The sequence below is a fragment of the Gopherus flavomarginatus genome, chromosome 9 (assembly GCF_025201925.1).
Source record: "Gopherus flavomarginatus isolate rGopFla2 chromosome 9, rGopFla2.mat.asm, whole genome shotgun sequence".
Classification (NCBI taxonomy): Eukaryota; Metazoa; Chordata; order Testudines; family Testudinidae; genus Gopherus; species Gopherus flavomarginatus.
This window is the reverse complement of record NC_066625.1, coordinates 3,455,151-3,475,972: the sequence shown is the minus strand read 5'-3', so window position 1 is coordinate 3,475,972 and position 20,822 is coordinate 3,455,151. Positions and strand designations below refer to the sequence as shown.

The following is a 20,822-nucleotide window of genomic DNA, read 5'->3' as shown; positions in this document are numbered from 1 at the left end:
CAGCATTGCGACAGTGGTGTAAATACATGGCTACACAGCTCTGGGCCAAGTTCCCCCGTGTGACTTCAATGGAATTGTGCCCAGGCTGCGCTGGGATGTCAGCCAAGTTGACAGGGTGCATGTGGTAACCAAGATACAAGGGCATCTGTCTGTTTTCCTCCCTCTACAGCAAGGGGCCCCATTCTCCAGGTCCCCTGGAGGCACAGCACACATGCTTCAATAGCATCCACCATCCCCGGTCTTCACTGGACATTCGTGTTCTGACCGCGCACCTCTCGCTGACATGAGCACCTGGGGCAGGGAAGGAATCAGTCACCGCACGCAGAAATGTCAGGCTGCAAAAGTAACCACAACGGGAGGGGTGATTCCTGCATGTCACCGCAGCTGCAGTTGGCTCCTGATTCATGGCACCAGGAGCAGTGAAGTCCAGGCACCGGCTCATGGCACACAAGACCCCCAGGAGGTCGGGAGGATGCCAGAGCTAGGGAACATCCTTACGTGGCCAAGCAGGAAGGTGCTGTGAGCCCTGCAGCTGCTCTAAGAGACAGCCTGGCCCTGCTTTGGACGCTGAAGGCTTTGGATGTGAAGCGAGGTATGGCACACCAGGGGTTAACAGAGCACAGCACAGGGTGAGAGAGGTGAGGCCTACGTGCACCCCAGGGTGCCACAGCATCCTCTGAGCCTAGCTTCTGGCATGAGAATCCCCTCCCCACCTGGCGGAGCCCTTCCGTTCCAGGGCAGTGCTGACGTCATGGCAGCCCTGCCCTGTCACAGGCGCCATCAGGCCGAACCAGCCCATCTGGTCCCAAATGCCCAAAGGCTCTGACCAAGACAGAGGCCTAGGACTAGGGTAGCCGGCGGGGGCTGCAGGGTCACCAGCGGAGGGAGCCCAGGTTTGGGACCACAGGGGGCTGTGGATCAGAACTGTGGGCGTGCCGTGGGCTGCGTGCAGTGAGCAGGTCTGGAACGGGACAGCTGTGGGGCTGTGCCTGGGCAGAGCTGGGTGAGGGAGGGCTTCAGGACTGAGGTGGGGGCATGCTGAGTACGGGCCACAGTCAATAGGAGCTGAGGGTGCGCCATTAATGTCCCTTTACAGCTAGCGGCAGAGCGGCGCCTGCCCATGGTACCTTGCGCAGTCTCACAGCGCTGGCACCTTGCGGCAGCTGTCAGTGCCCATGGGTGTTGCAACGGTGCCGCTTTCTCCTCCTGGCCAGGAGGATGCCACGAAGACCCGCCACCCCGTGCAGCGGGCACTGCCCCATGCCAGTGCCCGGCCCCGCGTTACCCAGCTTCGTGATCCCGATCTCCTGCAGATCCTCCCACGTGATGTCCGTGATGAAGTCAATGTTCTCGTAGCCGTTCTCCACCAGGACTTTGTAGTACTGGGCCAGGCCGATCATGGAGAGCCAGAGAGCCAGGTTGGCCTACAGGGCAGGAGGCAAAGGGAGAACGGTGCTTTGGCCCTGACCCAGCACCATTTAAAGGGACAGCGTGGGGGTAATACCTATGCCATGGTCTGGCATTAACGTCTCCCCCATCCCCTGAGGTTACTTCAGCCGAGAGCTTTATAATCTAGCCAATGACGATCCTGCCCCTGGCACCGGAGTCTCCTGTGCATCCCTGTGCACAGGCACCACGTGCCAGTGTTCAGGTCTGTGCATTTGCCTTGCCCGGCTGAGAACTGCGCCCCAGGTGCCAGGCTGTGGTGAATCGGGCCCCTGGCCTCTCAGGATACCCTGAGCCAAAGGCGCACAACAGCAGCGAACTGGGCCCAACAAGCTCAGCCTTGCTGCAAGACCCTGCCCAGGCTCCGTTCTCCAGCACATTCTTCAGTCTAGTTCAGGGGCTCCCACCCCTTCCTGTGGGAGAGGACTGCACCACGAGGGGCTTTCCTCAGACTCTGCCGAAACTCTCCCTCTCCTCCCAGTCCCAGCCTCATGCTCCATCCCCCTCACTTGGAGATGGCTTAGCCCCTGGGCTCCCCCTCCCTAGGGATGCTGACCAACCCAGCACCCCGGAGCCATTTCCCCTGCATTTCTCAGGGTCCCCTCCAGGACAGGGCACCCAGACCTGTGCTCAGAGCTCGGGGGAGATCCAGGCAAAGCTCCTCTCTTGGGTGGACAGCATCCACTGCTCTCTGGGAGAGGACTGGAGCCTCCGAATGCGCTGGTAGAGGGCCCTTCCCATGCTGCACCAGGACGCAGTCCCAAACAAAATAGGCTGCAACACGGGGACCAGTCCCCACAGAGCAAGGAGATAGGGTCCAGGCCGCACCTATCTCCAGCAGCTAAAGAGCCACAGGCCATCCCAGGGTGGGAGAGGTGAGCCCTAGGTACAGCCCGGGGTGGTTAGCCCGGCGACCCCATGTCCCACAGGGAAACCTGCCAACAGGCCAACGCTGACAGGCAGGGAGCATTCCAGGGGAGCTGGGGGAGCCTTACCGGCTTGTACTCCGGAAGCCACTCGGGAATGTTCAGGCTGTTGATCTCCGAGGTGATCTTCTTCCTGTGTCCAGGTTTGGTCACGCCGATGGCAGTGAGGTCCTAGGGCACAGACAGACACCGTCACCTTCACTGCACAAGCAGGGCCCTGCTGCGCGGCGCTGGCAGCCCCCACAGAATATCGCAGGCTGTCAGCCTCCACAGGCCACCTCTCCGTTACAAGGGGTGTGGGAGCAGGCTCGGAAGGCTGAGGTTTTTAATCGGTAAATCGCTGTACACCCAAACCCACAAACTACTTCCAGTGACCCCCACGGAGAGCAGCAGACAGGAGAAGTGAGAACAATGCGGCTTGAGAACTCGTTAATGAGCGCGAGGCTAATGACTTGGTGCACGTGGACATGCGATGTGTTGGCGTTTTAACAGTTACAAAGTTTTAACTTTTTGGGTCTCAACAGCTATTGCCATTCAATAATTATGGTCTGAGCCCCTCCCCCATTGCCTGACCTCTACACATACCCCCTCCCCGATAATTCCCCCCAACTGCGAAAACTTAAAATCGATACAAATGAAAAAATGCTTCACAATAAACATTGATCTTCTCCGTGGAGATGAGAAACCAATCCAAATGGCATTCTCCTAGTGGGAAGGAGGGCTCTGGCTTGGCAAAGCCAAGGGCACGCTCTGCAGGGCAGACGTGCGTGCATGCGTGCGTGCGTGTGTGTGCGCGCACGCACGCCACACCCAGAGCAGAGGAGTCCCACCCACAAGAGGAGTGAACGAATTGGGCCCTGTGGCATTCCCCCAACATCACACACAGGTGGACTCCAGCTGGAAGGGCAGAGCTCAGCTCAGCCGTCCCTTGGAGCCAGGACACACAGCATCAGCATCTCTAAAGCTGCTCCAGGTCCGAAGACGAGGGGAGGAGGGCTAGTTCCCTAGCCCCCGTGTTCTCAGAGCAGGCTGAGTCCTCCCCCAGTCCCCCCCAGGATCATGCCCCAGGTTCTGGCGAAAACGGGGAAACGCCCCCAGAGCTGCAGCTGGAGTAGCTCTGCCATGTGCCATCCCACATCTCCAGGCCGCTAGGGGAGTGCGGTGGAGCTGGGGGCCTCAGGATGGGGCTTGGACCCAGCTGCTCAGAGCTCTCCTCGGGACCAGTCCCAGCCCCACCACCCCCATGCACAGCTGCCCTTGGACGCTCCCAGCACTCCCCACACGCCAGCTCCCCACCTGGCCACAGGCCTGTGCCGAGGGTTGGGGGAGAGACACGGGTCTGTCCCAGCAGCTCTGGGGAGCTAAGTGCCGAAGTGAGGATCTTAACTCGTCTGCAAAGACGGTAGCTCAGCATGGATTTGCCCATGAGCGCCGCACCCGCCCCAGGCCTGGCACAGCTCCCAGCCCCCCTCCCCCGTACCACTCAGCTGGGTCTGGAACGATCCCCATTCCCTTTTACCGTCTAGAACGCCGGGAGCCAGCAAAGCTGGATGTGCCGCCCACGAGTGCCACTACTCGCCGTTCGATCCAGGCCCTACATCCCATCACACATGGCTGAGCCTCGGCAGCTCGAGGCAGGGACCTCCCAGCCCATCCTGCAGCCCCTCCTCCACCCTTCACCTAAGGGGGCTATGGTCTCTCTTTGGGTCCGATCCGTGCCACCGCAAGGAGCGCTCAGGATCGGGCCCCTTGCTGTTCAGCTCCCCCCCGGCCTCACCTCTGGCGTCATGCGGCTGATGGTGGGGACGTCGTACCCGGCGTTGATGAAGTTGGCTGCGTACAGCTGCAGCTGGAACTTGCAGAGCCACTGGTACACGGCCTCGGAGCTCTGGGGGCGAGACAGAACGGGGGTCAGGGGCACTGCCACGCCATACGGCAGCACGCGCAGTCAGTGCCAACCCGGCCTGCACCCAGCCACCCCTCGTGCAGGAAGGAGTCCTCCCTGGCCCCAAGCACTCGGGGGTTGGCCCCACCCCACCACCCCATGGACTGCCCCCCTAGACCCAGCAGTTGGGGGAGAGGGAGCTGCAGTCAGGCAAAGTCCAGAGGCTCCTGGTTGTCACCCCCGCCCCATGGGTAGGAGAAGCGAGAGCCCAGCCACCTGCAGGATTTAGCAGGGAAATACCCTCCAGGGTGAGTCTGTGACAGGTCCCTAACCCCAGCTTTTCCCGTGGAAAGGGACAGGAGCCTGGGGAACTCCCTGGGACATGGAGGAGCCTGTAGGAGATTTGCCACATGGTACCCCCTCTGCTGTGGGGCCTCACAGCAAGAGGCAGGCGAGTCATTCACCCCGTCACCAGCCCCAAGAATCACCCCACCAGGGAGACAGACCGAGCAGCATTTCCTCCCCCTCACTCAGCCCAGCACGGCGAGGCCCTTTGGAACCCCACAATTCCCCAGCGCGCCCGAGGGCCCTGCCCGCCCACGCGCTCTCTGCACCCCGCCGCGCCAGGCTCCTTGCAGCCTGTTCCCGTGCAGCTGGCAGCGTCCCGCCGCACCGGGAAGCTGTGAAGCGCAGGTGGCAGCACAGTGAGGGAAGCTGTCTGAGGTGCTCAGCCAACATGCGACTCTCGCCCTGGGTGCCGGAACAGTGGTTCCGGGGAGGGGACCCGCCATGCCACTGCCGAAATGTGACAGCTGAGCTGAGGGCTGCAGACAACGGAGTCTAACGCACTGCAAGCTCGGGGTCCGGAGCACAGAGACGCAGTTGGCACATGGCATCCCCCTGCCCTGCGCAGAGCCAGCCCCCACCTGCATTCCCACACTGACAGCCGCTCGCAGGGCTCCCTTCCTCTCCAGAGCCCCCTCGCCGTGAGCAGTGGGTCAAACTGCCCCCCCCTCCCTGCAACACCAGAACCTCTGGAGCTGCCAAAGGGGCAGATGTAGCGATTGGGGGGCAGAATTGCTGGGCTGGGGGAAGGGCAGATGTGGGGCTGGGCACATAATGAATTAAGATGTGGGGCTGGGGAGAAGCTGGAAGCTCTGCACCCCCAGGCGGCAATTGACAAAGGTCTGTGTGATTTGATCTGAGTTGGGTTCCCCAGCGAGAACCCACACCTGGGAGAGGGGGCAGTGCTGCGACCGCCCCACACCCCCTGGGGGGGTGGCAATCAGACGACAGACCCCAATACACTGTCATTTTGCAATCTCATGATTTGGGAATTTGGCGGTTGGCCATGCTGCGTGGGTTCTGCCCGGTGACCCTTGACCTCAGTGGGGTCACCTGTGCAGGGGATGGGGGAGCCACTGCCATTAGTAAAAAATAACTCCAAGGTGAGAGTCGATGATAAGCCACTCTCCTGTGACACCCGAACAGCATCTAGAGCCGCCCACTGGGCAGCCGCCAAACCGCACGTGAACTTGAGTGGGGAGAACGCAGCAGAAGTGGCCCACGGGACCTTTGATTTTTTGCAGCCCTCATTAGCTCCCACAGCACCGTTCCCCAGCTGAGGTCACGGTCCTGGGCATGGGCCACTGCAGAGAGAGGACCTTGCTTCCAGGAAAAGGGAGGCGGTGAACGCTGGGCAAGTACAGGTCCTGCTTCGGAAAACTAGGGGGCAGAACTCGCTCAATGCAGCACCCCCTGCAGGCACATCCACTGTGCCCCGGGCCAGCTCGCATCTTCCGCAAAGCAAGTGGCCCATCCTGTGCGCCGTGCGGGGAAGGTTTTTCCTCACCTGGCTGTCTGAGAGCCCACTCTGGAGCCCCAGTGGGCAGATCGCCGGCTGCCTGGTCATGACTCTTGCAGGCGTAGGATTATCAACCCTCCTGGATTGGCTGGGAGTCTCCCAGAATCGGCATCTATCTCCCAGTGACTACTGAAAGCCATCCGGGAGATTTTAACAGGAAGCTAAAAGTCCGGTTGGTGGTGCAGTAAGACAGGCTCCCTACCTGCCCTAGCTCCACGCTGCTCCTGGAAGCGACCGGCAAGTCTGGTAGGCGCAAGCTCAGCCGGGGGTCTCTGTGCACTGCCCTTACCCTGAGCACCGACTCTACAGCTCCCATTGGCCAGGAACCGCGGGGGAGGCGCCTGCAGGCAGGTTCGCTCCCCCTGTCCCAGCCCGATGAAAGTGAGTGCAGGTGTGGGACAGCAAGGGAAGGGGGATGGTGAGAGCAGAGGCGGGCGAGCTGAGCTGTGACACTGGGCTGCCAGTCCCTTCCCTCACACCGAGCGAGCCTGGCAGATGGGGGCTGCCTCATTTGAAAGGCCCGTTCCCCCTTCCAGCTGGATTCAATCAGCTGCCAGGGGGCCCCTCCCTCTTACCTTCCCTTCTGACATTGGCTCAATCTTCTTCAGCTGCTGCTCGGCGGGTGGCTGCCCGGCGTAGGGAGAGCTGGCCAGGCTCTGAGTCCGAGACGACCCTGTTGCAAAGCAGGCAAAGGAAGCGGTCAGAGCAGCTGGGAACGCTGCACTGGCAGGCCCTGCAGAGGCCCCGCAGGATGCAGACAGTAAAGACCCCACGGCACTTCTGTCTGGGGTGTCAGCCTGGGCGTCCTGGCCCCAGGACAGTACGGGAGACCCAATTCCCCTGTAGGTCCAACTGGATGAGGAACAGTCTCTCACTTGTCCTAAATTGTTGTGCAGCCTGGCTGCCAAGCTTCTCCCCATTTCAGCAACGGCCGTCTTTCCTGAATAACTCATTCACGTCGGTGGGATGCCTGGGGATCCTCCCATGAATGGGGAGATCTAGAGTGAGAGCAGAGTGCAGCTTTTCCGTTTGATGCCACCCTCCTCTGAACGTCGTGCGGGATGCCCGCATGCATGCCGGGGGCTGTCCCCCCTTGGGGTTCTCGGGCTCGCTTCCTGCCACTGGGGCGCTGGCATTCCTAGCGCCTGGGGCTGCCCCACAGCAGCACTTTGCAGCCTTTCACTGTGGCAGCCCTCAGGACTCAAGTGGAACAGAGGCAAGAGGCCGTCAGCGTGACGCGGTCTGGAGCAGCCAGGCCGTATCCTGGGGCAGCGATGCTCAGACCTCGCTGGGGCAGGAACCAAATAAGCCCCCAACATCCCCAAAAGGGCCTTGGTCGTGTGAATTCGGTGTTTCACTTCCGCCAGTGCTGCAGATTCTCACAACGTAACCACTGCCCAAGGATGATCATTTTATCCACTACAATTGGTTAATAACACAGTAAAAGCCTCCTGACTGAACGATTAACCAATCCACGTTATTAACCAATCACACAGCGGTTTAATGTCACGTGCCACTTGCCTCAGTGTCCTAGGCCAAGTCAGGACAAGACATTAACCCTACAAGAGCCAGGGTGCCGGCCTGCCACGGGTGCAGTGCACCGCCCTCTGCCCTGGGGACAGCCGTGTCTCAGACCCTCGAACAGCCCGGGTCCCTGGGTCTGATGCTGCTCTTTGGACACTGGCCCTGGACCAGAGGCGCAAAGGCCAGGACGTTCCGACTGGAAACTGGCCCTTCTCCAGCCCCATTACCACGGCGGTGCCCTGCTGGGGGGCTCTGCTCAGCACCCCCAGCCTGGCCCTTTCCTCAGCTCGGCTCCCTTCGGGGAGCTCCAGGCCCAGAGGAGGGAGCGGCTCTGACCCACCAGGATTACGGCATTTGGCTTAGGGCTACTCTCCCCTCCCCCTGCGTGCCAGCAGCCAGACGGGGGAGTGCCCGGGCCTGGCTGAGAACTCACACTGCTTGTCCTAGCAGTGCCGAGGGGCCGGCAGCCAGGGCAGGGGAAGGAAGCCAAAGGGTTTAGCGGCTCGGCCGAGTTCCCAGCCCTTGGGGAACCTGCAGCCCAAATTAAGCACTTTGCAATCAGGCTGGTAAAATGGCTGGATGCTTCCAGCATGGAGGTGAGCAGCAACACCCCCCCCCACCCACCCACACACCCCAACCACCACCACCACCCCAACTATACACACACACACACACACACACACACACACACCATACGCACCCCTCCCAACCACACACATACCCCAACCACCTCACCCACAACAATCATATACACACCCACACACCACACGCACCCCTCCCAACCACACACATACCCCAACCACCTCACCCACACCAATCATATACACACCCACACACCATACACACATACCCAACCACACACCCAACCCCCCAACCATTGCACACACCCCAACCCCACCATCCACACCAATCGTATATACACACACCACCATGCCACACACACACCAATCACACTCATATGCCCACACCAATCACACACACCACCACGGCACACACGCACCAATCACACACACATGCACACCCCAACCACGCACACCTTCAACCCCCCCCACATCAATCACACATACACACACCGATCATACACACACCACCCCCTCAGTCCCACATACCAATCATAGACACATCACCCCCCCAACCCCGCATACACACACACCAATCACACATGCACCTCAATCATGCACACCTCTAACCCCCCCATCCCACACATCAATCACACACACACCACCACCCCAGCCCTGCATACACACACACACACGCCAGTCATACACACACCACCCCCCAACCCCGCACCCATACACACACACCAATCACACATGCACCTCAATCGTGCACGCACACACACCAGTGGTGCACACACACCACACATGATGCTGCTTGGCACGCAGGGACCGGCGACCAACAGACGGCTCCGGCAGCAGTGCCGAGCCGGAGGGTCGCCCGTGGGCGGCCCTTCACTCCCTTGGTGGGCGTGGAGATGGAGCACACACCAGAACACCCCCTCACCCTCCCCAGCCCCCCGGCCCCCGACTAACCGAAGCAGGAGAAGGCCTGGCAGCAGCAGAAAGGCGAGAGCGTCATTTTACCCACGCGCTTTCCTCTTGGGCAACAGGAGCAAAAAACTCAACGCCAAGCCCTCGTAGGTACCAAGGGTCAGCCCTGCTCCGAGCAGCCACGCAGCCGCCAGCCACGCACCTGCAGCAGCCTCCAGGGCCTTGCCCGGCCCATCACCCACCACAGACTCTTGCACCGATGCCTTCTGGGACAGGACCGTCGCCAGCAGCTGAAAAAATACACCACCCAAGGGTAAAAAACGGGAAGAGGAAGGGGGCCTGTCAGGAGCCAGAGACTCTGTGTTGCTAACGCTGCGGCAGCCGGAGCCGGAGGCGCGGGCGGGCAGGGAGGGGCGCAGCAGATTTTGGATGCAACAGGGAGTGTGTGAGAACACAGCTCACAGCACAGATGGTGCTTCGCCTCCAGCAAGGGATGGCAGAAGCTGCAGCTCCATCCGGGACTCCCCAAGTCCAGCCTCACGCACACCTAGCCCCAGCCCCCGCAGCCACGGGGAGCAGGGAGAGGTCCCCTCGGCCTGATTACCCAGGAAGACACAGAGCATGGCCCCCTTGCCTAGTGGTTCCAGAGTACTAGGAGGAGGGCAGGCATCTGGAGTCAGGGGCCGAGTGGCTGAGTAGAGACAGCAGCAGCCTGGGGACCCTCTGCCCCATGGAGGAGGTGCGGGGAAGGGAAGAACAGAGCACCCCACAAAGGATGGATCTCCTACCCCCAAAGTCAGCCCTGGTGCCACTCCCAATGGACAGCCTCAGAAAGGGGCAGGATCTGTTGCCCCCACCACGGGCAGGCCGGCGGGATGGAGGGGCAGGATGGTGCTGGAGTGCACAAAGCCTGTTAGGGGAGGGCTGCAGCAGACAGAACTGGAGTGCAGCTGGCGGGGTGCCCGACCCCCAGGCCCAGAGCAGGCTGCAGGAGCACAATGGGGATGTGCAGGGCTTAGCATCTGCCCCTGCTGGGCTGCAGACCCAAACACAGAAGCCCTGTGCAGGCCTTGCCATCCAAACTGAGCGAAGAGCAGGAACATACCCAGCGTACATAGGGCAGAGCACAGGGGCAGGTCAGAGGGCTGGAGCGCTCTGGCCATCTGGCACCCAGGCAGGGAGTGGGTGCCTGGCGAGGGACTGGCTGTTCGCGTTACATCAGGTGTGTACACTGAGAGCATCTCCAGGGTGGGGGAGGATGGGAGACCATCTCACTCCGCTGCCAGCTCCCCACCAGGCAGGGCTCCCTGGGGAGACAGGGGCCGAGGGTTACCTGCTGCATCCACAGACCCAGCTGCCTTTACCTTGACCCCTTCGGAGCCAGCATGCAGGGCATGGCTGCCACTTCCTGTACTCTGCCCGCTCCCCGAGCTCCGGGCACTGGCCACGCTTCCTGTGCTCCCCAGGCTGCTGCGGTCCCCACCTGCCAATGGAGAGGGAGGGTTAGATGGCAGGCAACGGTCGTCTGTCACCACCTGGCAGGGCACTGCTCTGCACACCGTGGGGACCCCCTGCTGCTGGGCGTGGCCTGGCTTTGGGGCTCCAGCACCAGCCGGTGTTTCGGAGCCTCCTGTCAGCACAGATCAGCCTGCTGACGAGACCACCGCAGGGGAGTCCAGAAGAACGCCAGCCTGCACTGGGCAGCAGCAGCAATCAGCATCGGGCCGAAGCAGCGGTTCCCAGGGTGCAGGGGCCAGAGTGATGCACAGTCAGCTGTACCTGCAAAGGGTTTGCGCAGCACCCAGATCTCTTCCACTGGAGCCGGCGTGGCAGCAGATCCGCCCTGCGATGGCGACAGATGCGACGGGCTGTCGGAACCCCGGGAACCTTCGGAGCAGAGCGGAGAGAGTGGTGGTGAGAAGGGGGGGTAGCAGTGCAGACCAGTGCAGTCTTACCCAGACATGCACCCAGGGTGAGGGGGAGAAGGGGAGCACTTGCTGAGAAGACAGGCTGGCGACAAGGGAACAATCTCAGGCTGGCGACAGCTGCATGACCAAGGGGGTCTGGCTGGGCATAGCATGGAACCACTGCACCGCCCCACCCCGAATGGCCCCTTCCACGGACCAACCCCACTGGCCTCCTGGGGTGGCCTCCCAGGGTACCTACTGCCAGGCACTGCGTCCACGGGCATCACAGGCCCAGGGAGGAGATGCTGCCTTGGCATGAAGTTCCAGGGCAGCACCACTGAGTAAGGCCTTGGAGAGGAGCCGGGGAGCCCTGTTGGGGTGAACCGGGCGGTCAGTGATAGCCCATTGCCCTGGCGAGCCAGATGCCTGCCCAGGGAGGCTCAGGACTTGTGCGTTCCCCATACGGAGGCTTGGAGGGTGGCTGCGATGGGCTGAGGGAGGGTGCCACCTGGGACATCTCCGCAGGGCAGCTGCCAGAGCTCCTCCCAATGCTCTGATCTGCTCGACTTTGCTTATGGGCTGGGGTGCCAGTGCCCCCTAAAGGGGGGCCGGACCCACAGTGCTTGTGGTTGGCCAGGGCAGCAGGGCCCCCATGCCCCCGGGATGGGCTCTGAATAAGAACAGACGAGTCACGACCCAGAGACATCAATGCTGTCACACCCTCCCGCCAGCTCCAGTGCTGCCCCCTGACTCACACGGAGCAGCCCCTCCCTGAGTGCATGTGTAACCCACACGGCATCTGGGGGTGGGCTGCTGTCCCATCCAGTGGCACTGAGCACTTAAAGAGAGTTAAATCAGTCCGCTCTGCAGCGCTGGCTAAGAGCCAGCTGGCTTGTAGCTCATGCTGTAGCAGCTCCAGAGGTCCCTGGTTTGATCCTGCCTGCCGCCTGGGGTCTGTCAGTGCTCCCCAGGGACTGCCCACTGCCTGTGTGTGTAGGGGGAGCTGAGCCCAACCCTGGGGCAGCATCTGGGGTTACAGGGACCTAGGAGCCGCTGGGAAGTGACAACGCAAGGCCAAGCTCCTCATCCGCTGGCCTTCCCTGGGTCTGTTTTGTCCGAGGAGTCGCTCGCTGTGCTTTCCAAGGCCCAGGCAGTGACTCGCTCAGCAGTTCCTCGGTCCTAGGAGCTGGGAGAAACCCTCTTCTCTAGCTCTGAGTCTGAGGGAGCGGAAGGGAAGGCAGCTCCCTTTGCACAGATGATGTCAAAGCGTCAGCTCTGGTGTGATGCAGTAGGGACTGTCTGTGTGGGGAGTGGGAGAGCAGGGGAGGACTTTAGGAGATGGACGAGGCCAGAGCCTGTAACCTGAGCTAGGTAAGGGAGGGGAAAGGTCAACACCTTTGCCCGGGAAGGGGACAAAGGAAGGGAGTGGCAGGAGGGAAGCAGTTTGAGTTTGGGGCTTGGGGCTGTGTGGGCGGAATTCAGGGTATCCTAGCTAGGATCCAAGCACCCTGAAAGCCCAGAAGGACTCGGTGGAGGGGTCCTGACTGTGCCTGCAAGCTCTGCTGTAACCTGTGTTCCTGTTGTCCAATAAACCTTCTGTTTTACTGGCTGGCTGAGAGTCACTGTGGGTCCCAGGAAGAGGGGTGCAGGGCCGGACTCCCCACACTCCGTGACAAGCTCCCTTTGCACAGATGATGTCAAAGCGCCCAGCTCTGGGCACCACAGTGTTTGCTGAAGAGCCGGCGGGGGGAGCCTGCTTGTTATGTAAAGCAAGCCCCACTTGCGGCTGCAAACAGATCACTCAGCAGCGAGGGAACAGATCTAACAAATGGGTCACCATGGAGCAGGGAGGTTCAAAGTGGGTCACACTGGGGGCGTGTTCTGCCACTGAGGAAAGCAGCCCTGTGTAGGGCACAGGCGGCGTTTGGCTGTCAGACAGGAGGACTGAAACAAGCAGAGCCATTTCCCCATGTGCAGGGCGACACAAGGGGTGTGCAGATTACACCAGAGAAACAACTCAACCCAACTGCACATTTCCCTGGGGATTCCTGCAAACAAACATGCATTTCTTATCCCCTTGCCAACCCCCGCGCCAGGAAAACCAGTTAAAGGGAAGTGGCTCAGCAAACTCTTTCCTCGCACCTGAAAGAGAAACAGAAAGGCTGGTTGAAAAAGGAAATGGAGAAAACTGGAGATTACTCAGCATGTCTATGGCCTGGTAATGCCCTGAACCAGCTGGAGAGACTGCTGGCTCCCATGGGGAAGGGGAAGGTTTGTTAAGAGACCCGCGGGTACGATGCTGATGCACCAGAATTTAAACCTTTCATCTGCTCCTGTCTCTATTAGCCCTCCAAGAGGAACAAACATCACTGTCATTTGTTTGCAGGTGGGGTCAGTGGCCCGATATCCTGTTTCTTGGAATACCCAGGACCTGGAAAACCCAACTGTGGCTAGCTATAGCCATAACCAGGGCTCTGCCAGACCCATGGACTAACTGCACGAGACTAGAACCAATCAAGTCAGCAGCCCAGCCCAGGGAGGGGTTTCCTGCCTAACCCTAGCAGCAGAGCCCTGGTGCATTTCATCCTAGCTGGTGTTGCTGCAGATGCTATCTGAATGCATTAAACCACTCCTGCAGTTTGCACACAGGCTGCAGCGCAAGGCAGACTGTGCAGGGTGACAAAGCCATTGCAAGGGCTGGATGCTGAAAAGAGAGGACCACGGCCTTTAATGAAATGGAACTTGCTGCTCTGCATTAGCCAGGACTTCATCAGCGTTCAGGCAGGCCAGCAGTGCGGAGTAATGCCCAGTGGAAGGAGAAGGCAAAGAGGGAAGTGCAATCTTCCTGAGATCAAACAGAGGGAAAATGACAGCCAGCTGCCTAGGCATGCACCCACCCAGCTAAGGTGTGGCACATTGACCTTTCCTCCACAGGATTTTATGGTGAGTTCTTTCTGCACTTCCTCCCTCCATACAAAGCAGCATCGCAGCCTCCTCGCCTTGGTTCTTCCCCGATGAATTCAGTGACAGACAGATGTCCTCCATGCACAGAGTCGACACGGCCTGGGTAGAAGGGCACCCTCCCACCCACGGCACCCTCGCTCCCTGGGCACAGTCCGTCCTGGAGCTCTCTGTGGGTTAATGTTCAACCAGAGGGTGAATTTCTGGAGTCATCTCGGCACTGGCCAAAGACATGACATGTAAGGTGCCAACAGCTGCCAGCATCCCTGCCACCCTGGCGCAGGCACAGTGTCGATAACGGAGCAGGTGGGGGACAGATGAGTGGGACATCCAGTGGTGGGGGAAATGACCAATGAGCAGTGAGGACAGGGTGGCTGGGCCCCAATATTAAATATTTGTTCCCCTGGTAGGTGCTTACAGACTGTAATCAAGTCACCCCTTAGCCCTCCCTAGGCTACACTAGATGGAGCTCCTGGAGTCTCTCACTATCAGGCAGGTTTTCTAATCCTTTAAATGTTCTTGTGGCTCTTCTCTGAGCCCTCTCCAATTCATCAGCCTCCTCCTTGAACTGTGGCCTCCAGAACTGGACACGGGATTCCAGCTGCGGTCGCCCCAGTGCTGAACACAGGGATCAAACCACCTCTGCTAGGTGCAGCCACAACCCACCCAGCTGGGAACCCGGCCTGGGCCAGCAGCAGAGAGCACGCACCCGAGAACATCCCCAAGAGTGGCAGGGAGAGGGTCTAACAGGCAGGCCCATCCCAAGGTTCCCCGCTGAGCATGGCACATGTCACCTGCAGAGAGAAGAGGCTCTTCCCGTGCTACCATCTCACAAACCAACCAGGCAGATTAGATGGATGTAAAGAGCTTAACTGGCCAAAGAGAAGGGACATGAATACACTGCTACTGCGCCCGACAGCCACGCTGCCTCCCACGGGGAGCCAGCCAGAGGGCCCTGGAAGTGCTCGCAGGGGAGACCCACGTGGCGGTGCCCTGGCACGGTGCTAGGGGCGCTACTTTAAGGAGCCATAAGACTAAGGTCTGGACCCTCCATGTGTATCAAAGATCCCAGGTCACAAGTGCTAGACTCATGCCCCGGGCACACTGCAGCTGGGGAAATGACATGTGCCCTGCCTAGAACTGAGGGGGGGGGGGGGTGTCTCGATTTCCTCTCCTCACTGTCTGCAGGGCTGCTGAGTGCTAGCGGTCAGAGGTACACAGTGAGCTCACCGCAGCCACGACCCGGTCACCGGGCAGCCCCCCGGCGGGGGACACAAGGGCACAGCCCAGCTTGCAGAGAGAAGCAAGAGCCACCGGCTCAGGGGGAATTTTGCTCTGCAGAAGGGACCGACGCGCTGGAGTGGGATCAGCACTCACCAGCACAGCTTTCGGGAAACCCTCCTAACCCCGGGGAGCACCTCCAGCAACCCAGCACTGCCTGCCAAGGGGAAAGTGCGACCTACCGCCTGGAGCCTCTCATGCAAGAGCTAGCCCGACCCAGCCCAGCTTAGCCAGCGGGCCCCGGCTCCCAGCACAGGGCGGCTGGAGCCTTGTGTACAGCACCGGGCACAGCGGGGCCCTGGTCTGTGATGGAGGCTCTAGGCGTTACGGTGATACAAATACTAAGTACCGGAATCCTCCCAAGATACCCACAGACCTGGGCGGCAACTGCCGTAAGAGGCAAACCCAGAATCCAACTCATGAGCCTGCCAGCCAAACGCTGCACCTTACTCCACTGCCCGCTCCTACCGGCCTGTCTGGCCCTGGAGGAATTGCTCCAGTGCAGCATTGACCCCCCTCAGCCGCATAATGGTTCTACCACACACACCCCCACCACGTCCTCACTGCCACGACATCCCAGTGCCACGCCAACCCGCAGCTGCAGCTACTTGGGCCCAACTAGCCCTAGTCAGTGCTGCTCTAAGCGGGTACCAAGCTGCCTCCAGATCAGGAGAGTATCAAGGCACATTTCCAGTCACCTTTGCACCCCACCTCCTCAGTCTCGGGCCCCTTAGATCTCAAATTACTTCACCGGACTGTTGAGAGTTGCTTCCTGCTTCGCTGTTGAAACATGCACTTGAAGGCTCTCTGAAAAAAGAACTAGCAGCCCATTGGTAAGCAGGAGAGATCCCACAGGCCAGTTGGCTTTCCCTTTACTGCTGCCACATGCCCTGTCATGCACCCTACAGTGCAGTCAGGACATTGCTGGGTGAGTCCCTGCACATGCTGTCCTGGCAGCAATGCGGAGAGCAGAGAGCTGTGGAGCGCAGGAGGGGGATGACAATGGCCTCAGAGCAGCAATGCAGACCCTGTGATGTTATCACATGCTTGCAGTGTGCCAACTCTTGCAGTATTTGGTGTCTATCTTAAAGCCCCAGCTCCCGGAGTCATGGGATTCTGGGAGAGTCGCAGCTTCCATTTTTAAAAAGAAAGTTTCTAGCCCTTGTGATTGCAGCCTGGAAATGTGACCTGAGTGAACCCCGAGGCCTCTGAAACAAGAAAGCAAAGAAACCCCCCGACATTAAATATTAGCATCGTTCAATCTCCCGATTGCAAGCCAATCCGGTGACTGGGAGACATGCCTCCGGATTCTTAACACAGGGGTTAGCTGCATTGCCCATTTATTCTTGTGTCTCAGAACAGGCTTTCAGCAGAGAACTCCCCATTCCCTCCCCGGGTCACTAGTGACCCTGAAGACTGTTCCAGCCCGAAGGGTCAGAACAGCCCCCATTGTGTACGTCCCTCTTGTGCGTTTCTGTGACTCCGTGTGCTTCCCTCAGCCACGGCAGTGAAAGCGGACGGTCAGCTTCACCACCTGGCTCTCCTGCTGAGTTAGCCCAGTGCTGGTGCCTTCGGCTTCCCGGCACTGAAAACAGAAGGGTTTGAACTGATCTTTGGTTTGTTTTCAGCCATAACATCATGTCTAGAACTTGGCTTCCGCAACACCCCTCACAGTTCCAAGATCTGCACCTTGGGGCCGCTTCTTGCTGGCGATGGGCCCCATTCTCCACTGCCGGGCCCCTCCTGTGTCCTTTACACCGCAGTGCAAGGTGGGTGCAGAACAGACGGGCAGTGCCTGACACTGGTTTGGCACAAGGAGCAGGAGGATGGCACGCCAGGCACAACGGCGGCAATGCAAAAATCTCCAGGGCTCGGTTGTTTTGGTTGTAATTAGACAAGCTCTTTAAATGTTTAGCATGGCTCTTAATTAGGAGAAACTCCAGGAGCCCAAGTATTTGCTGTGCTGGGCAGCCCGCGACACACACCGATGTCATCCAGTCGAGGGGCTGCCTGCCTGGCATTCAGAGGAGTGGCTGGCACTGCGTGTACTGAGGAGCTGCTGCGGTATTAGACACAGCGCTAGGCTGCAGCTGGTCCCACTGAGCCAGCGGACCCATGGCAGAAGACAGCCCCACCGGCTTGGTTGCTGGGTCATCAAACAGGCTCAGAACAAGAGCCCTGCCCAGGACCTCCTGCGTCCCATGGCCCTCTCCACCAAACAACTCCCCGTGACCCTGCTGCGTCTGGGCAGCAGCTTGACAGGGAACCCCAGCAGCTGTACCTAAGATCTCAACTGTACCAGGCCGTGCACACTAGCGCCTCCAGCTGGCGACAGAGTGCTGTTTGCCACCATGGCGCTTTGACTGCCCATTGCAAGCCGAGGGGTTGGCGCCTGGTGGAGACAGAAGGAGGAGAGCGTTTGCGGGGATCCCCCCTCTCAGGCCCTGCCTGCAGAAGCGTGGCGGGGTTCTTTATAGGGCAGAGCGCCGATGACTGAATGGCCCAAGAGTGGGGACCACTCACAGAGGCCACCCTCCCACTAGGGAGTTCTGCAGCCTGAAGGACCATTCGGGACGTGCCCCCCACACGGGCGGGGAGTGACCGTCTCACATCCATCATGTCACACTCACACCACAACGGCTCTGGAAAGGAAAGGGGGGGTTGGGCAGACACACCTGCTCGCACACGCACCAGAGCAAGCCGAGGGGGAGGGGAAGGCAACCCAAAAAATGAACACAACCCAAATGAAAACCCATGAAGCGAGCGGCAAACTACCTGGTCCATAAGGCAGCTCCTCTGCAGTGCTATGGGAGAGCCTGTGATAGCCAAAGGAACTGAAAAGAGGCTGATGGGAATGTGGTGGAGGAGGTGGAGGTGGAGGCAAGAAATGGAACGGATGGGACGAGGAGTCACCGTTAAGCACAGCCACCCTAGGCGCTGGGAGCGGGATCTTTTGGTAGTGGTGGGGAATGGTGACTGCGCCCCACGGACCTGCTAAGAAAAACATAACAAGAGACAAAATGAAAAAGAAGCAAATAATCAAGAGACACGTAAAGCCACCAAAACCAACCGGCCAAAACGAAAGCAAAACCAAGCCAGGAAGGAGCCTGAGCACAGCGCCACATCACACCTGGACCGCTTGGGAATCCAGCGCCTCCGGGCTGTGGGGACTGGACCCAACCCCAGAGAGCAGATTCCAGCTCCCCGCCAGGAGAGCCTCCCCAGTGCCGCCTGGCTGGAAACCAACAGGCCACAGAACTTCTCGGCGGCCTCTCTCCAAAACCAAATGGAGCAGCAGGGCTGGGACCACACGGGCGCCAGGTGGCAGAGAGCAGAACCCGCTGTGCCGAGCACTCTGCCTCTTGGCTACAGGATGGGCCACGAGCGCCAGCAGGGCCCGAGGCTCAGGGGGACCCTCAACTTGCCCTGACGTGTGCATGACCTTGCAACCAGTGGGGGGCAGCGGTGTGCAGACTCCCACTAGCACCTCCCAGCCGGAGCCAGGGTGGCAAATCGCTCCCCCAGAGCCCAGCACCGTCCTCGGAAGCGACACGAACCCACCCTCCAGAGCGGGGCACGGCCGTCACCACAGGCCAAAGGGTTTGCACACACAACCACCTCCCTTGCTGGATACGCCCAGGGACAGCCAGTGACTGGGGCAAGTGAGACTCCAGATCCCGCACAAGCAGGCAGCAGCCTGGCCCGTCACAGCCCAACACACACTCTGGGGCCAGCAAAAGCCACCTGATCACCGTCTCCCGCATTCACACCCCAGGAAGAACTCTCCCCGCCCCGCTCCCTGCACAAACGCCCCAGCCCCTGGCCTCCTGGGCCAGCCATTAAGGCTGGTGTGTTTTCCATCCTTCGGGAGCAGGGCTCAGTGCTCGAGTGTGCTGGGGAGCCGGGGGAGGGGGCGTCTGTCTCTTTCAGCAAAGCCTGGGGAGGCACCTGGAGAACCAAGATGGCGCTTTGATCAGCGGGGCATGAAGGCTCCAGCACTGCATGGAGCACCGAGGCCTTCACCTCACCATAAACACGCAGCCCCCAAGGCTACCGTAGGACCTCGGCAGCTGCCACTCCAAGGCCCTGGCCGGCTCCAAGGCTCAGAGCCCAGCATGGAACGGCGAGAGGACAAAGATTTACAGAGCAAACGAACGGGATGACTTTCCTCGCAGTGCCAAATGAAAAACACCCACCATAGCCACGGCTCACCGCGCTGAGTGAAACGGATCTGCGTCCCTGCCAGGGAAACAGCCCCCCGAGCCATGGCTGGGGGGGTCTCACTGCTTCGAGGAACCCGCCTGCTTTCTGCAGCTTGTCAAACTAGAGACAAATCTCCTGTCCAGCCGCCGGAGGGACCAGGGTCTCCCCGATCTGCACTGATAACCACACCTCTGGTACAAACTGATGTTCCATCGGCGCATTTCTGTGCCCGGGTGCAAAAATCAGCCCATAACAGAGCCTCTCCCTGCCTTCCTCTCTTCAGACGCCCAAAGAATAAAAGGGGACCCATGCCTGGCTTGTTTCAGCTCTAACGTGAAGGCTGCTGCCCCCTGGACTAAGACCCCACAGTGACCGTGGAGCCAGGTTAGAACTCGACAGCAGATGGGATCCAGTCAACACGTCACTGGACACCGCCCCCATGACCATGTCACTGCGCTGAGCCTGGGCCCACTCCCTGCAGCAATCCTGGATCCCGCTCCCAGGACAGTGCAGGACACTGATGGCATGACTCTGGCCCTGCAGCTCCATGCACGGGACAGAACTAAATGCTAGAGGGGGCCAGCAAAGCCCCAAAAGCCGGAGGCATCAGCCTAGTGCCCGAAATAGATCCCAGCACAGGAGGAGTTAGAGAATGCACAATCGCCAAGATAACCAGAGCCTTGGCCAATAAAACCTTCAGAGAGCCCATCGTTCAGCAGCTCCTCGTCTAACGCACCACGTCACCACGGCTCAGCCAAAGGCATGCCATGAGCAACGGGACAGCCCTGGCTGAATCGCTCCCATCCCATTCCTTGGGAGGGCGCCCAGAAGAGCTTTCGAGTGTGGCTGTCTGAACAGTGACCCGGAGTTGGCAGCACCGGGCACTTTGTCTCCAAGGACTCCAGGGCAGAGGCATTCAGGTTACAAATCAGGAGATGGCTTTTCCAGCCGTCAGCCCTGCAAACAGCCTGGGATCTGAGAGCCAAGCCGGGCTGTGCCTACAGCACTCATCATCCCCAAGAACAAAGGTCTGCCGAGCCACAACCCCTGCCTCAGGAATCCCACGCAGCCCCGTTCCTGTGCCCGGGTTTGCCCTGGTGTAGCCAGTCAGGACTTGACTCTGCCAGCAATGCGCAAGAGGGAATGGCTCCAGCTCAGCCCCCTAGGGCCGCACTTCCTCTCCGTCCCCGCCTTGCGCTCAGGTGACGCTGGCGGAAAGGATGACAAAGACACCAGGCAGGGGAGGATGAGGGCCCCAGGGCAGGTTAACAGGGCTGGCAGGTGGGGAAAACATTTCACTTTGTAAGCTGAGCGAGTTGGATCTGACACCCCTGA

At 60.0% G+C, this 20,822-nt stretch overlaps 1 protein-coding gene across 3 annotated transcripts in view; it reads right to left on the bottom strand.

Moving 5' to 3' along the window:
* Positions 1-20,822, bottom strand: part of CASKIN1 (CASK interacting protein 1) — a 56,568-nt gene that overhangs the window by 9,436 nt on the left and 26,310 nt on the right. For 2 of the 3 annotated variants that reach the window (XM_050968544.1, XM_050968543.1), the window contains 8 exons: positions 18,060-18,278; positions 10,915-11,022; positions 10,500-10,618; positions 9,338-9,425; positions 6,697-6,794; positions 4,150-4,260; positions 2,442-2,543; positions 1,286-1,424 (listed from right to left, as the gene is read on the bottom strand). In XM_050968544.1, coding sequence (XP_050824501.1) covers positions 1,286-1,424; positions 2,442-2,543; positions 4,150-4,260; positions 6,697-6,794; positions 9,338-9,425; positions 10,500-10,618; positions 10,915-11,022; positions 18,060-18,278 — 984 coding nt within the window. The remainder of the gene's footprint in view (positions 1-1,285; positions 1,425-2,441; positions 2,544-4,149; positions 4,261-6,696; positions 6,795-9,337; positions 9,426-10,499; positions 10,619-10,914; positions 11,023-18,059; positions 18,279-20,822) is intronic. The other variant, XM_050968545.1, reaches the window with a different exon arrangement.